The sequence below is a fragment of the Penicillium verhagenii genome, assembly GCF_028828195.1.
Source record: "Penicillium verhagenii strain IBT 33310 chromosome Unknown utg000005l_segment0_segment0, whole genome shotgun sequence".
Classification (NCBI taxonomy): domain Eukaryota; kingdom Fungi; phylum Ascomycota; class Eurotiomycetes; order Eurotiales; family Aspergillaceae; genus Penicillium; species Penicillium verhagenii.
Genome location: NW_026643169.1, coordinates 4,328,434 through 4,343,071, shown reverse-complemented (window position 1 = coordinate 4,343,071; position 14,638 = coordinate 4,328,434). Strand labels below are relative to the sequence as shown.

The 14,638-nt window shown below is 47.5% G+C and overlaps 7 protein-coding genes across 7 annotated transcripts; 3 read left to right on the top strand and 4 right to left on the bottom strand.

Annotated features, from left to right (window-relative positions):
* Positions 1-592: 592 nt before the first annotated feature.
* N7466_005119 (histidinol-phosphatase) lies at positions 593-1,598 on the top strand (the record flags this gene model as incomplete). Its single annotated transcript, XM_057164516.1, has 2 exons — positions 593-1,288; positions 1,353-1,598. The coding sequence occupies 2 exons, from the start codon at positions 593-595 to the stop codon at positions 1,596-1,598; spliced, it is 942 nt and encodes a 313-aa protein (XP_057023197.1).
* A 936-nt stretch (positions 1,599-2,534) lies between these two features.
* On the top strand, positions 2,535-3,327 carry N7466_005118 (FKBP-type peptidyl-prolyl cis-trans isomerase; the record flags this gene model as incomplete). The annotated part of the gene is made up of 6 exons (XM_057164515.1): positions 2,535-2,671; positions 2,735-2,802; positions 2,932-2,992; positions 3,068-3,088; positions 3,185-3,226; positions 3,288-3,327. The coding sequence occupies 6 exons, from the start codon at positions 2,535-2,537 to the stop codon at positions 3,325-3,327; spliced, it is 369 nt and encodes a 122-aa protein (XP_057023196.1).
* Positions 3,328-3,563: 236 nt separating this feature from the next.
* On the bottom strand, positions 3,564-5,642 carry N7466_005117 (WD40 repeat domain-containing protein; the record flags this gene model as incomplete). Its single annotated transcript, XM_057164514.1, has 1 exon — positions 3,564-5,642. One exon carries the CDS (start codon positions 5,640-5,642, stop codon positions 3,564-3,566), a length of 2,079 nt encoding a protein of 692 aa, XP_057023195.1.
* Positions 5,643-5,862: 220 nt separating this feature from the next.
* Positions 5,863-7,413, bottom strand: N7466_005116 (HET-domain-containing protein; the record flags this gene model as incomplete). The annotated part of the gene is made up of 1 exon (XM_057164513.1): positions 5,863-7,413. One exon carries the CDS (start codon positions 7,411-7,413, stop codon positions 5,863-5,865), a length of 1,551 nt encoding a protein of 516 aa, XP_057023194.1.
* Positions 7,414-7,432: 19 nt separating this feature from the next.
* Positions 7,433-8,440, bottom strand: N7466_005115 (alpha/beta-hydrolase; the record flags this gene model as incomplete). The annotated part of the gene is made up of 1 exon (XM_057164512.1): positions 7,433-8,440. The coding sequence occupies one exon, from the start codon at positions 8,438-8,440 to the stop codon at positions 7,433-7,435; it is 1,008 nt and encodes a 335-aa protein (XP_057023193.1).
* A 1,350-nt stretch (positions 8,441-9,790) lies between these two features.
* Positions 9,791-11,970, top strand: N7466_005114 (putative triacylglycerol lipase (LipA); the record flags this gene model as incomplete). The annotated part of the gene is made up of 8 exons (XM_057164511.1): positions 9,791-10,311; positions 10,362-10,476; positions 10,536-10,654; positions 10,710-10,777; positions 10,838-11,182; positions 11,250-11,536; positions 11,605-11,743; positions 11,831-11,970. The coding sequence occupies 8 exons, from the start codon at positions 9,791-9,793 to the stop codon at positions 11,968-11,970; spliced, it is 1,734 nt and encodes a 577-aa protein (XP_057023192.1).
* A 522-nt stretch (positions 11,971-12,492) lies between these two features.
* Positions 12,493-14,382, bottom strand: N7466_005113 (putative LysM domain protein; the record flags this gene model as incomplete). Its single annotated transcript, XM_057164510.1, has 1 exon — positions 12,493-14,382. The coding sequence occupies one exon, from the start codon at positions 14,380-14,382 to the stop codon at positions 12,493-12,495; it is 1,890 nt and encodes a 629-aa protein (XP_057023191.1).
* Positions 14,383-14,638: the final 256 nt, after the last annotated feature.

Here is a 14,638-nt window from a genome sequence, read left to right as displayed (position 1 = left end):
AACCAACTTGAAATTGCATAAGTTGTGTGTTGTCCTTACCCTGGTGGTCTACTGCGACGCGGCTGGATCTCGGATAATCCATCCCACACAACGAAGCGCCCACAAATGATATCCCGTCTTCGTACGAAGAGCTCATAATGTGCCACTAGGCTGTCCACCGGGAATCAAGGGCTATGTCAATACCTGACTCCTCTATATTTGGGTCCCAGGCGCCGTACCTCTCACGGTACTAAGGATACTATTGTGGGCCTAAATTAAATGCGACGCCTGGCATAGTACATGCGTGGCCACCTCTACATATTAATATTTATCTCATATACCCAATCGCAAACAAATATCATTGATTCCCCGTGAATTTTTCAAGCGTAGTGTCACTAAGTTTTCCCATACATTTGTCGCGACTGGTAGTGGAGGCTCGGAACTTCTTATCAGCCCGCTATCAACGCATTTGTTCCGCGGGGTGCTCGTGTCACACAGCACACACTCCTCGAGGAAACCAGACAACGAACACATTTGGATTACACTGTATGCTTCTCGAGCCTCTTCATTATATTGAGCGCCACTGAATCCCAATCCAGATCCCTCAGCAAACATGCCATTCTCCCACCACAGCCACTCGGGCCAATTCTGCCCTGGCCACGCGCAGAACACCCTCGAGGAAGTCATTCTGACTGCAATCAACAAGAAAATGCAAGTCTTCTGCCTCACAGAGCACATGCCCCGACACAAAGAAGACTTCTACCCCGAAGAGATCGAAGCCGGTCAAACAGAAGCCTGGCACGAAACCAACGAAGCCGCTTACTGGGAAGAAGCCCAACGGCTCCGCACAAAATACGCCTCTCAAATCAACATCATCGTCGGTTTCGAATGCGACTGGATCCGACCCGAATCTAAGCATCTTATCAACCGCTCATTGTCCCGATTCCCCTTTGAGTTCTTTATTGGCTCCGTCCACCATATGCATACCGTACCAATCGACTTTGATCGGCCGATGTACGAGCGCGCAAGGGAACTCGCAGGCGGCACTGATGAGCGCTTATTTGAGGACTATTTTGATGCACAGCTCGATATGCTAAGGGACTTGAAGCCGTTGGTCGTGGGGCATTTTGATCTTATTCGGCTTAAGAGTGATGATATGGAGCGCAGTTTTACGACATGGCCTGGAGTGTGGAGTCGGATTTTGCGAAATTTGGACTTTATAGCTTCCTATGGGGGTATGATTGAACTGAATGGAGCTGCATTGAGGAAGGGGATGAGTGAACCGTATCCCAAGGCCGAGATTTGCAAGGTATGTTTGATACGGTCAAAAGCATGATTTGAAACCCCAAGCTAAACGACATTTCTCTGGCTAGGAATTTTTGGCACGTGGAGGTCGCTTCTGTCTTTCCGATGACAGTCATGGCGTTGACCAGATCAGTTTGAACTTCCACCGAGTACTGGAGTTCTTGGATCGCACGGGCATCCCGGAGCTGCACTACCTGCAGTTGACGGATGCACCGACTCAGTCCACTGCACCCGATGCGCGCTTTCCGCGAACACAGATCGCTTCAGTCTCTCTGGAGGACCTGAAGAAGATGGAATTCTGGAGCACTGTATAGCTACTAGTCCCAAAGTTTGCATGTGCGGCTAATGATGATTCCCCCCAAATAATTTGATATATGATTACCCCAGGGCTTCACACTCCGGATGTACGAAATGAAACCGGGCTGGCATGCATGGTCTGGAACTCAATGTTCACCACCGCTAAGCACATATAGTAAGATCGACTTATCACTCCCAAAATAGCATCCGCCACGTTCCAACAATTGAATGAGGGGTAAGGTCAATGTATGTACATGGCGGTCAAGCCGATGCAGTAGTGCAGCAGTGCGCTGCACGACGAAAACCTTCGTGCACGTAAGCCCTATCCCCAGATCTGGATAGAATCTCGGGGAAAGAACTGGGTCTTGAGTCTTGACTCTTAACCAGAGTGGAATGGTGGAGCCTTATTTTCTGACGGTCCGTATCTTATGAGGTTTATGACGTTCCAGTCATGCCAATGAGATCCCTGTTTAGCGCCATGCGGACTGGGGGGTGAATTCTCCTGGGCCATTCAGCCAGCCTTAAAACACTCGAATATGCACCAGGATCTAAATGGATTTCACCCCTGCAAGATATCATTTAGCTTTGCACTGTACTATGTCGAGAAACTTTGGTTTACGGAAGTTAGTAGCTGTACCGTTACCCCCTCCTTGGTATTGGTAGCCATTGCAGAACGCAGATATGATCGCCGTCATCCGCTTTACTGTACTTTTTAGTTAAATACTCGGAACCGAGTGGGCCAATGGGCGTTGAGTGGGATGGTTGAATGAAGCCAGTAGGCCCAGGGCAAGAGAATTGTGGTTTTTGGCTGTGAGTGGTTGCCGTTCATTACGAGGGCAAATAACCCCACTTGGAGAAAAAGCGGATAAAGCTCTCGGCGCCCCTCGTTTTTCTGTCATCATCTTCCATACACCTCACTCTTCAGCTTCAACAACAATCCACAAAATTTCACAATGGGTATCGAAGAGTTCCAGAAGGTCATCATCTCCGAGGGTAACAAGACCGATTACCCTCCCATTGGAGCTATGATTGAGATGCACTACACCGGTTGTCTGTATGACGCGGATGCGCCCAACAACATGGGCACCAAGTGAGCATCATTCTTGTCCATGTCATTCTCTTTCCCTCTGCTAACTCGGTCTTTCCTCAATAGGTTCGACAGCTCCTACGACCGTGGTACTCCCCTTCCTAGCAAGATCGGTGTCGGCCGCCTCATTCAGGGTACGCCTTTTCTCCTAGAGCAACAATTTCCTACTCAATCCTGCTTCAACGAATTCGTCCGAAACAAACGATGTGTCTTGTCATGCATAAAGAGCTACAAGTTTGCTAACTTTTTTTTTCTTTGGGCAGGCTGGGACATTGGTGTCCCCCAGATGAGCCTGGGCGAGAAGGCTTACCTCCGCATTCCCTTGTAAGTCTCTGTTTCCCAGACTTTACCGCACTCATCAGCACGAAGTACAAATGACTAATTGTTTCATTTCTATAGCCACATGGCCTACGGCGAGCGGTACGTGATATCCCATGACTTCTACGGAGCTTCCGTCCAGTGACAAAAACGATATACAAAATCATCTGCTATGTATGAGATACTGATACTTTATAGTGGCTTCCCTCCCGTCATTCCCCCCATGTCCGACCTCGTCTTGTGAGTTATGATCGAGTTATCAGCTAGCAATGCTTCATGGTTCTAACACTTTCAACTATAGCCAGGTCGAGCTCGTCAGCATCTCCGGAAAGCGCGCTTAAGCGGTTTCGCCCCGTGTTTCTTGGATCGTCTTCTTTTCTATTCGGATTTGGACATTCTGAGCAATGTGAAACAAATGATCGCTATTCAAACGATTACAATGGTGGACTGGAATCTACGAAGATAAATTTCAATCAGGCAAACCTTTTTCTTCCAGCTCAGCGAATAGGTGTTCGTAGCAACTGGAACATCCGATCTATACCGTGCTCTGTAAAGGTCTTCGTATAAATTATGTCTTCTAATGCTCGAGAGGAACGTCCTTTGAGAATCTCAGTATGAAAACTCGCCCTGTCACACAACCAAGCACCACGGTACTGCCTGATATTGCAATTGATTTGGTGCCATCGGCTCGATAGTCACGTGGTAATTCCAATATATCAACTCCGTTGCGAGTAATTGAAGACCAAGACCAATTGATACCGAATCCAACCGGTTGTGGAGAACAAACAAGTTGTGTCGATGTGTCTGTTGTGGAATCCACATACGGCTCAATACTGAAGGAGCCCATTGTCGTGTGAAGATAGCCGGGGTCTGTTTCACCGAACAAAGGGCCTCGAGGGAAATTGAAATGGAACGTTCGAGGATCATCATCAAGTTCAAGAGCCAAGATGCACTGCCCAGTTGTAACATCCCAGATCTTGATGGTTGGCCCCATTGCAGAGGCAAGTTTCGTTCCATCGCGTGACCAAGTCATGATAGGAAGCCGTCTTACCATCAAAGGAATTTTGTCAACTTCCGGACCCGAATGTCCCTTAAGATGTAAAATACAGTTACCAGTATATTGATCTTGAATCATGATGCTCCAATTCTCTGCCACAGAGGCAAACATTGTTGCATCATGCGACCATGTCACTCCATGTCCAATTCTCTCTGCTTTCACAGTAGACAAGTGCTGACCGGTGTTTGCATTCCATGTGTTGATGAAGTTGTCGTATGAGGCTGACATCAGTCGTTCTCCGTCTTTTGACCAAACCGGCCAAGCCGTCGGCTCAACGGATTCTATTCTTGTGTAACAATGCCCAGTCAACACTTCCCAGACTTCGAGGGTACCATCAGAAGATATTGATGCGAGTTTTCCACTCGGTGACCAACAAATCTTTGCGAAAGTGCCACTGCGGCATTCAATAGTTGACAAACACTCTCCGGTCAACGGATCCCAAATTTTGGTCTCCATGTTTGCATGCGAAGCAAGGTATCTTCCATCATCTGACCAAACGATGCCTTCCACGTACTGACTATGTTCTTCAAAACCAACCGACGAGTTGAGGTCCCAGATTTTGACGTTCGACTCGTATTGACTCGCAGATAGGATTCGTTTCTCGTCGGCTGATAATAGCAGTGAGCGCACTGTGCCTCCATGGCCTTTCAAGGTCGAAAGACATTGACGAGTAGATGGATTCCATATCTTGATAGTTCTGTCGTTCGACCCGGACGCAATTCTTCCATCCTTGAGCCATACCATAGTTTTAATGAAACCGGAATGCCCCTCAAGCGTTGTTATAGACTTATTCGTGGTCAAATCCCAGATCTCGATAAGGCCATCGGCTGACCCCGAGGCAAGCCGTATGCCGTCGTATGAAAGTGCAAGGCATACAATGAGAAAGCTTTTGTTGGTATCGAGAGCTGTGATGCACTCCTCGCCGGATCTTCCCAGAATATTTATTCTGCTAGACATCCAATCTGAATAAATTATACTCATGCCATCCCGAGAAAAGAGGCTCATAGAGCTCCTCGGACTGTAAATATTCCGAGAGCTCAATATATGGTCAGTGAAGATCTCCCAAGTCTTGGATATACCATGACTTGAAACGGACACGAGGCTTTTCCCGTCATGAGAGGGGAGAATGATGCAATGATCCATGTCGTCGCCACCCTCTTTGATGGTCATCAGGCATTTTCCTTTTTGCCGATCCCAGACTTTGATAGTCAATGGTGATTTTCCACATTCTCCAGAGACCGAGACAAGTCGCATTGTGTCTTGTGACCAAAAGACAGCTTTGACGGCAGAATCATGTCCAAGTAGACTTATTAAGCATTGACCGGTGTTTGGGTCCCAGATCTGTATCTTGAGGCTACGCGAAGTCGTAGCTATGTATGCACTATCGTCTGACCAAGCTGTGCATGTGTTCCATCCACCACCCCCATCAAGAGACGACACGCAGCGACTGCCTGCCAGGTCCCAGATCTTTATAACACCATCTGACCCAACTGACTTAAGCGATACTCCATTTGGTGCCCATTGCAATGACTCAATCGCAGCTTTGTGCCCTTCGAGTGTTTCGAGGCATGGATTCCAAGCTTCAATGGCGGGTTTCATCGTCACCCAGTCTGGTTCCTCTTGCCGGAAACAACCCCTTGTTTTGCTACACATCGGAGTGAAAAACAGAACAGAGGTGTATACTTCCAGAGGGCTTCGTTCAATCATAAATTTGTGGTAACGGAAAAATCGAGATGCGTCGAGAACTTGATCAATGACCGGCGATGTCTGCATGAATATATTAGTTAGTCTGAAATCCTGTCTTCAAATAAAATTAGGATCAGCTTGCCTTGGCCAAAGTCTCCAGTTTCAGCATATCTTCAAGTCCCTTTGAAACGCTCCTCAGATGACTCAAAGCTTCAAGCCAGAACAGAAATTTATTCGAAAGAAACTGATCCACCAACCCTCCATGATTAAAATAATCACGAATAGCCGTCCCCTGATTACAGGATAACAAGTGATCAATCCAGTAGACGCACGAATATCGAAACGTTGAGAGAGGATCAAAAGGTAGGACTTTGCCATGTACTGGTTCAATGCCTCTGTGTGTATTTTCAGTAGTGAGCATGTCTCGTCGAAGTTTCTTGTCCATTATGTCAAGAGACTTTTCAAGAATGAAGATGTTTTTGCCCACTAATCCAGATGGCAAGATATCCAGGTTGGCCTTTTCCAGCAAATAGTCTTTTGCAGATTGGTGAACAAAGAGGATGATGTTCCCAGATATAGTCAGAAACGACCCACAGTAGCCTACAATCTCCTTCAGCGACTCATACCCATCTTCCAAAGCTTGTTCAGGAACATCAACGAAAGTTGTCAGCTCATGGATGGTAATAGGCCTGTGGGTTATAGCCACCAGGCCAAGAATATCTTTGCAAAGAAGCGCTTCCTCGTGCTCGCAAACCTGCTGCATCATCCTTCCATACAGCGCATCGAGCCCGGGTGGGAAGGCAGTGAGCTTTTCAATAGTCCGCATGCGAGATATGCCGGCGAGCTTCTCACATACTAACGCGACCCACAAAAAGGTTCCTTGAGCATTCGATAACAAATAAGAATGTACAGCATCAAAAATCTGCTGACTGTATTTCTTGAGCTTGGCCAATTGTTGGACTCTGTCGTAAATGAAGATTTTGACTGCCTCAGATACGGAGCTTTCATTTATCTCCAGGGTGATCCTTTTCTTTTTTGGAATCATGATCATTTTTTCTTTTATCTCTGGCCAGTTTCGACTTGAGATAACCCATTTCACATGAGGATGGGTTGATGAAACTTGAACGATAAGATCCAGCAGTGAGGAAAGATCGGCCGTGCATTCATCTAGAGCGTCGATAATCAAGCATGGGTCATCAATATGCCCCAGCATCTCGACAAATATTGCTGACAGTGCATGCCATGCGTTTGGATTTTCAAAAAGTTGCTTTCCAGACTCATCGTATCTTTGTCGAACATGAGAAATGAGGGATGGCTCCTGGTCAATGAGCATGTAGATCAATCCGCGCAATACGGCCGTTGCGCAGTTTAATCGTGTATCGGTGGCTTGACAGAAGAAATATGACATAGATCCTTGTTTCATAGCCGATAGCTCATCGATGATCCCACATAAAAGCATGGTCTTGCCTTTTCCCGGATCACCTCGGACCCATAGAATTCCTCCACCTTTTTCTCTGCGGTGCCACTCTTGGAATCTTTCATCCCCGAGAGCCCAGGCATAGGAGTCCTTCAATAGACCACCCTTGGTGGCCTCAATGCGGGATTTATCATCCCGAGGGTTGGTCGTCTGTAGATCCTTTAAGCAGGCTCGGTCCTCGGCGCCAAGTGTATACTGGTCCATCATTTTTTCGTCTTCAAGGAGGTTAGTTTGGGCTTGTACGATAACAATGCGCATGGAGTATTTTACCGACTTGAGGGGTCCAAGCAAGAAGCTTCCACAGCAGCCTCTTGAACCCAGGGTCCTCTTCAGATCCAAATCGGACCATATCTCGATGGTTAGCATAAATGCTGTAAATTTCATACCCATCAAGTGTCGCCGACTCTTCTGTCACAATTCTACCAACAACAGGGAATGGAAGCTCTTCAAAAAAGCAGGTGACGCCAATTCCCCTACCGCTTTCTCGCAGTCGTCGGATCATAGTCAAAAAGTCCAGTTGTATAGAGTTTAGAAGTTGGTTGTCTCTTTGCAATATGTCCAACAATGTCACATTAGTGGATTTGACAAGACCAAACACAGAAGCAGGAATCTTGGCCCAATCTGCCATCCAAGCCCCCTTGTGTGGCGTACCCATAAATGCAATTCCTTCCAGACAATCGAACAGAGCCCGTGATTCACGCTCGGCGGCATTTTGCGAGAGCAGAATGGCCTTTTTGCAAACCAGACCTCCAAGGCTGTGGGCGACGAAAATGAATGGACGTGATGATGCATTGCAAATGCTTCGATCGGCTGTCAAGTCACCCAAAAGATTCTGTGCGTGGTTGATAAGGCGGTTTGACGACGCGACCGATTTTCGTGTAACGTGCGCATCATATCCATACATTAAAAGTCGAGCATTGAGCTTCGAAGGAAGGAGTAGCTTGGGCCATGGTGTGGTTTGGCCTACCGCGATCCAGGTTTTGTCACGGTCGCCGGTCAATCCGTGAACGAAACAAATATCGACGTCCGCATTAGGACAGTCGTGGAGAAGTTTCAACCCGAATTTCAAAGAAGACGGTTGATGAGGTGCTGGAAGTGGAGGGTCCGTTTCATTGCGTGGTGGGGGCGGCTCTTCGCTGGCTGTACTGCTTCTGGTTAGATGTGTGGTCTCGCGCACATCACTGACATCGGTAGCAGATTTCTGTTTCCTCCGCCATTTCTTGAATTTATCCATCGTTAAAAATAAGACAAATATTAACAAGGATTCTGGGGGCTATAAAACGGTCCTTATAATACAATAGCGAGGCTGATATCGGGTTGGATCATCTTTTAAAATGAGGGGTCAAGTGGGAAGTAGTTAGCGCCGGCGATGCGCTGCTGCTGCATGCGTGGATGACAGGGCTATGCTACTGTGGCTATTTTCATTTGCCTATCCTTTGCACAGGTATCTTCCTCCCAAGGGTTGGACGATTCCATTGGCCAAGAAGATTCCAGTAGTCGCTCATTTGTTTCAAACATCTCTATACTTGGCATGTGTTAATGCCCATCAACGGGTATCAAGTTTTGGACATCTTAAATTCAAATGTTTCCAGTTCCGATATATCATTATCTCATGCCTCTTCTCAAGTCAAGGCTATCTTTCTGCGCATCAATTGATTGACACATACTTCACTACCTACTAGTAAGCTTTGTTATAAGTCGCTCTCAAATGGAACTTTTTATCCGATCAACAAGCGACATATGTCTATAAATGTTGAATGCACTCGCTTGGGCATAAATGACTGACATTTCAACAACAATCTCAAAGCCGTGATCCCTTTGGACATTTTCCATTCAATGGAGGTGATCTAACGGTCATCACAAATGAGGCCCTCTCAACATTTGAAGCCTTCTTACATCCACCCCTATTATACACCAACTGGGTGCGACGACAGTTGTGCGACTCTCGGAAAATCTGGCCCTGAAGGGTGGACTTTCCTGTCCAGCGAAGCGGAAACGCTTAATCTTATTGCATCTAAAACCTTAATTCGAGTTCTACGAGTTCAACATTTGCTCATACCAGGTCGAATATGTCTGGATAGTACAGCCCCTGATAATTGGGGCACTAATTGCACCACACGCATTATTACAGCTTCCAAGATTCTCTTTCTCCGTGGTTGGAATGCTTCATCTACTCAATTCGAATTAGGTAAGTCCCTTCCTTGTGCAGATTCTCACGCGTGTCTTCAACTGTTAAGATTACTGTCGAAAATCCTCATCCCCGCGCAAGTAGCGCGGTTTCCCAAGTTTAATTTTCCCACCTATGAGCGCTCTCTACAGGATCAATGCGGGCTATTCTCCACACCATACCTCAAGTTAAAATCCATGAAACATGGTTCCAAGAAATATTGCATCGGAAAATATCCATAGTTTGCATATGATGATCTTCCGGCCGAGTCCGATTGCGGGGTTGATATAGTATTGATACGCCATGGCAGGTGAAGGCGCGTTTCTTTTAAAGAATCTCTTATTCCATCATATTGGCAATACTTGCATATCTGCTCAAAAAGCAGATTTATGAGAAAATCCAGTTCAACAAACATCAATGCTTTTCCTCCGTGTGGCTAGATGGCTTTCTCTTGCCTCTTTGGCGTACTCCACCCCTTTATCAACAACGAAGACATCTTCCAGCGAGCCACCAACGGCTACCCTCACGTCCAGCAATTCACAGAACAAAACTGTCTTCGTTGGTCGTACTTTATCCGAATTCAGTCAGGATGTCTTCCTGGGCGTCAAGTTTGCGGATGAGCCAGTTCGGTTTACGCCTGCAAAACTGAAGGACGAATACGCATCCAGTGATAGCGACTCCGGTGTATATGATTTTTCTGTTGTTGGAACCAAGCCTCAGAACCATGAAATATATTACAACGCAACTGAATACGGTTATGACTGTCCTGGATATGGATCTGATACTACAACTCTAGTCGAAGAGGGCTTTGTGCGGCTGGGTGAGAATTGTCTGAACCTGAACGTTATAAGACCCCAAGATGATAGTGAGGAGTTACTGCCTGTTCTCCTTTGGATCTTTGGAGGTGGATGGCAACAAGGATCTACTGCAGATCCGAGGTTCGTGTGCATAAATCACAATGGAGGAACCGCGGCTAATGCTTGGCTAGATACAATATGAGCTATATCATTCAACAGAGTGCAGAGAATGGTAAGCCTGTAATTGGTGTGTCCATCAACTATCGACTAGCTGCCTTTGGGTTTTTAGACTCAGAAGAAGTGCGGGTAAGTTCAAGTCTTTTCTCAGAACAGTGCTTTGAGTGTGTTTGATAACATCTATCTAGGCTGAGAAAAACACCAACCTTGCTCTTCGAGACCAGCGGGTTGCCATGCATTGGGTCAAAAAGAATATCGAAGCTTTTGGTGGTGACCCTGACAAGATCACTATTTGGGGCGAATCTGCGTTAGTATATCATGGCTACCTCTTAAATTCTTCAGAGGGACTGACTATTTTACAGAGGTGCTTACAGTGTCGGAGATCACCTAGTCACCAACGGTGGTGATAACGAAGGACTCTTTAGAGCCGGTAAGAGCACTAGATCTAACTTGATAGTCAATCATATATCAAGCTAACACCTGAATTTAGCGATCATGGATTCAGGAAACGCGGTTGGACCCCCATACAACGGAACTGAATGGCATCAACCGATGTACGACGGAATCGTGGAACGCACGGGCTGCTCAAATGCAACAAACACCCTTCAATGTCTCCGTGATCTCCCATACGAGACATTTTACAATGCAGCCTATGTTGGCCTAGAGTGGTTTGCTACCATCGACGATATTTTTATCTCGCAATACCCGCAAATAAGCTATCGCGAGGGCAAAATCGCAAAAGTCCCGATCCTTTTAGGTACAAATACAGATGAAGGAACAAGCTTCGGAACAACCGGTGTGAATACAGACGAGGAAGCTATTGCACAGCTAATCTGTTAGTGCAGTCTTATTTGGAGCCATACTTACGTTTGAGATAATAGAAACTAACAAAATTTCCCTAGCTTCAAAACGTTGGGACATCTCTACTGAAGAGGCCACTGAGATTCTGACTCACTATCCTAATATTTCTGCGATCGGTTGCCCTTATGGCTGGGGAAACGTTACTTGGCCATCTCTGGGCTATGAGTACAAGCGCTACGAATCCATCGCTGGAGACTTGTGCATGGTAGCGCCTCGTCGGATGCTGGCACATACCATGTCAGCCTTTGAGGAGAATGTATTCTCGTACCGGTGGGACGTTGCTGCTCTGAATACCAGTTCGTTAATTGGAGTGCAGCATTTCGCAGAGGTAAGTAAAAAACTTCTTCCCCTTCGAACTTTGCTCTCTAAGCTGGGACTTACGTGCTTTGAATACAGATTCCTTTTGTCTTTGCCAATCCAGTCCAGAACATGACCTCCCTGGGGGCAGAGCTACCTGGCAGACTGGCCTTGGGTCAAATGGCCGCACGCATGTGGACATCGTTTGCCGCGGATTTGAATCCTAATGGCCATGGAAGTATGTCCCACAAGAGCGATATATCACTCTACCCTTCTGATTGATCAATTTATTCAAGTCAGAGTCACTAATCGAATTCATGAGTAGTACCCGATATTCCCAATTGGCCTCGTTACTCTTCACAAACAGCTAATTTTGTCTTTCGTCTTCCGCGAAACGACAGCTATGTTGAAAAAGATGATTATCGTGTCTCTGGAATGCAGTATATCAACAGCATTGCGCGGTAATGATGCTTTTCTTTTGTGTGAGAAAGTTGGCTTAGAAATTTCCAACATTTGAATGATAATCTCCCTCCGGGGCTTTCGAATGTTCCGTCAAATCAGTACATGCTCTATTCTGGTTTACTACACGATGTGCTTATTGATGTAGTGGTACCTGCAGCAACTTTGGTGGCTACTCGAGTTGGTTCACTGGATCAATCAATACATATCATTACGGCCTTGGCAAGACCCCCATATTTGTTGTCGTCAACTAGTAGACTGCCTGAAGTGACTTGAATAATCAGAGGATGGTATATTCAACATGTCCCTACCTAAATATAACGGCCAGAGCCACCAAACGACTCCAAAACGAAGGGGGTAATGGGAATGCGACAGAAATGGAGAAGAAAACACCAAGCCGCTCATGAGGAATCGAGAGATTTGAATAGAATAGGAAAAAAGGGACATGCAACATCTGTGAACTATACAATGAGTCCACATACAACAAAAACCTTCTATTATGTACGCTTGCTGCCGCAATCAAAAGCCTCACTCATCCTTCGCTCTGTCACCATAAGATGTGGAGCCCGTTGCACGAGGCCTGCTCGATGCGGAGGTAGAGGCTAAGGGGTGGAAGGATGACGAGGAGGAGGATGTGCCTTGTTCTCTTCTTCTCGTGGTTCCAAAGACGCTAGGAGACCTTCGGCCTTCCGAGGCATCATCCAACTCGATTAGATCATTCATACCCCATAGTCCCGGGCTCCGACCTCGGCCAGATGCTGACAGATTGGGGGAACCTGGCATTTCATTGAAACCGAGCCTGGCACGCGTTGCCACCTTGCGAACCCATCCCTCCAGCGCTCCCCCTATGTTTTCCAGACCCGTTGAAGCGTTTGAAGCGACGGACTCGGAGCCGAAAGAAGGTCTTCGGGGGTCCGAGGGAGCTGGGGGAGGTGCCAGATGGGGCATGTGTTGCGAAAAGAACTTGCTCAGTCCATCCATGGCAGGTCCAGGTGCATTTGAGGCTTGGTCAAGAGTACCGACGCCGGTCCCAGAAAGATGAAGACTACTGCGTTGACGACGGTGCTTGGGACGAACCGGGTAGGGGCCACCGGGCTTGGACGAGCCACCACCACCAGGGCGGGCGCGTGGGAGTGTATGTTGGGGGGAATTAAGATGAGATGATTCAGACGGAGAGGGATCACGCGTGGGTTCTTGTGATGAGATCACAGAGAGGGGCTCCGCATCAGTGTAAGACACAGATTTCCGGCGTGTTCGTGGAAAGAATCCAAGTGCTCTTCGTGGAACACGCCCGATTTCAATGGCCACTGGGAATCCCTCTATCTTCACCCAAGACTCGTGCCTCCAGATCTTGTTGGTTTCTGATTCCGATTGGCCAGTGGTCTTTCGTTCTGTTGCAGGCTGTGTGGCAGAATCAGCTGCAGGCGCAATACAGCTGCCAGTTCCATCTTCAGAATCAGGACTCAAAAGATCCACACGCTCCTCTTCTCGAACGGGCCGACCTTTCACGGTGCATGCGTCAACTGGCAATAGAACCGTATTCTTGCTCTGAATGTTGTCATTTGGCCAGAACCCATTCACCTTCCGAAAGATAGCGGCTTGACAACCGTATTTGATCGTCACTCCAGTGATGCTATCCGAGGCTTGAACATGATGGATATATGCCAACGCGTCCTCGTCGTGATCTGGGTCGAGTACCTGATCAGAATAATCACCAGAGTCGCGTTTTTTGTGTCGAAAATTACGGCCAGATATTAGATCAGAGTCCGCAAGCAGTAATGCTTCCCGTTTCTTAGCCTGGACCAGCGCCTGCCGCTCCTCCTTGGTCCCACTTCCAATCTCTGGGGAAGCGGGCGCAGACGGCCCCCAAGCTGAAAGATTCACCCGGGGAAGACTCCTTGTATATACATCCGATCGCGACGGTTTCCTTCGTGTATGTGTCTTTCCTGTATTATCTGCTGCATTCCGCCCAGTATTGCTCCCTAGAACCGATGATGCAAGGTTTTGGAGCGAAGACCATGGAGAGTCCAAGAAGTCCGACCCCCCTCGTGCCGGTCTAGATGATCCGTTCAAACCTAATGATGTAGGTTCATTGCGGCTGCGATATTCTGATTCGGTGACTCTGGAGGGATGTCTCATGGGCAAGGGCGATGTTCCACGGGATGAAAGCGGCGAGGGGGTGGCGCCACGAGAGCGAGCGGTTCCCTCGGTCAGAAGAGTGGTGGACAGACTCGAGGTGAATGGTTGGGAATCATTGTAGGGGTATAGACTGTTTTTATTGGAGATGTCATCTTCGTCGTCCATCAAGGAAGACACCAAGCGACGAGGGCGCGATCGGACCGCGGAGGTCGAGGTGGAGCTTGCGCCTATGGTATTGGAGCTTATGGAAGCATTGGCAAGGCTATTTTGGGAACTCATTCCTGTAAGTGAGGTCCGAGGAGGTCTGCTTCCAAGGACGCGAGTCAAAGGCTCCCTTTGGAAGTGTGTGTGTTGCCAAGGCACTGATTGCCATCAGTAGTCTCCGAGGATAGACCCATTCGTCATCTACCCGCCGTGTCGCATTCGTGGCCTCAAGAATAGGCGGGGCGAAAGAAGCAGACTGTATTCTTTCCGCAACGACCCCGCGTTTTTATAGTCACAATTTGGTATTGGAGGTGAAGGAGGCGGGGAGGGT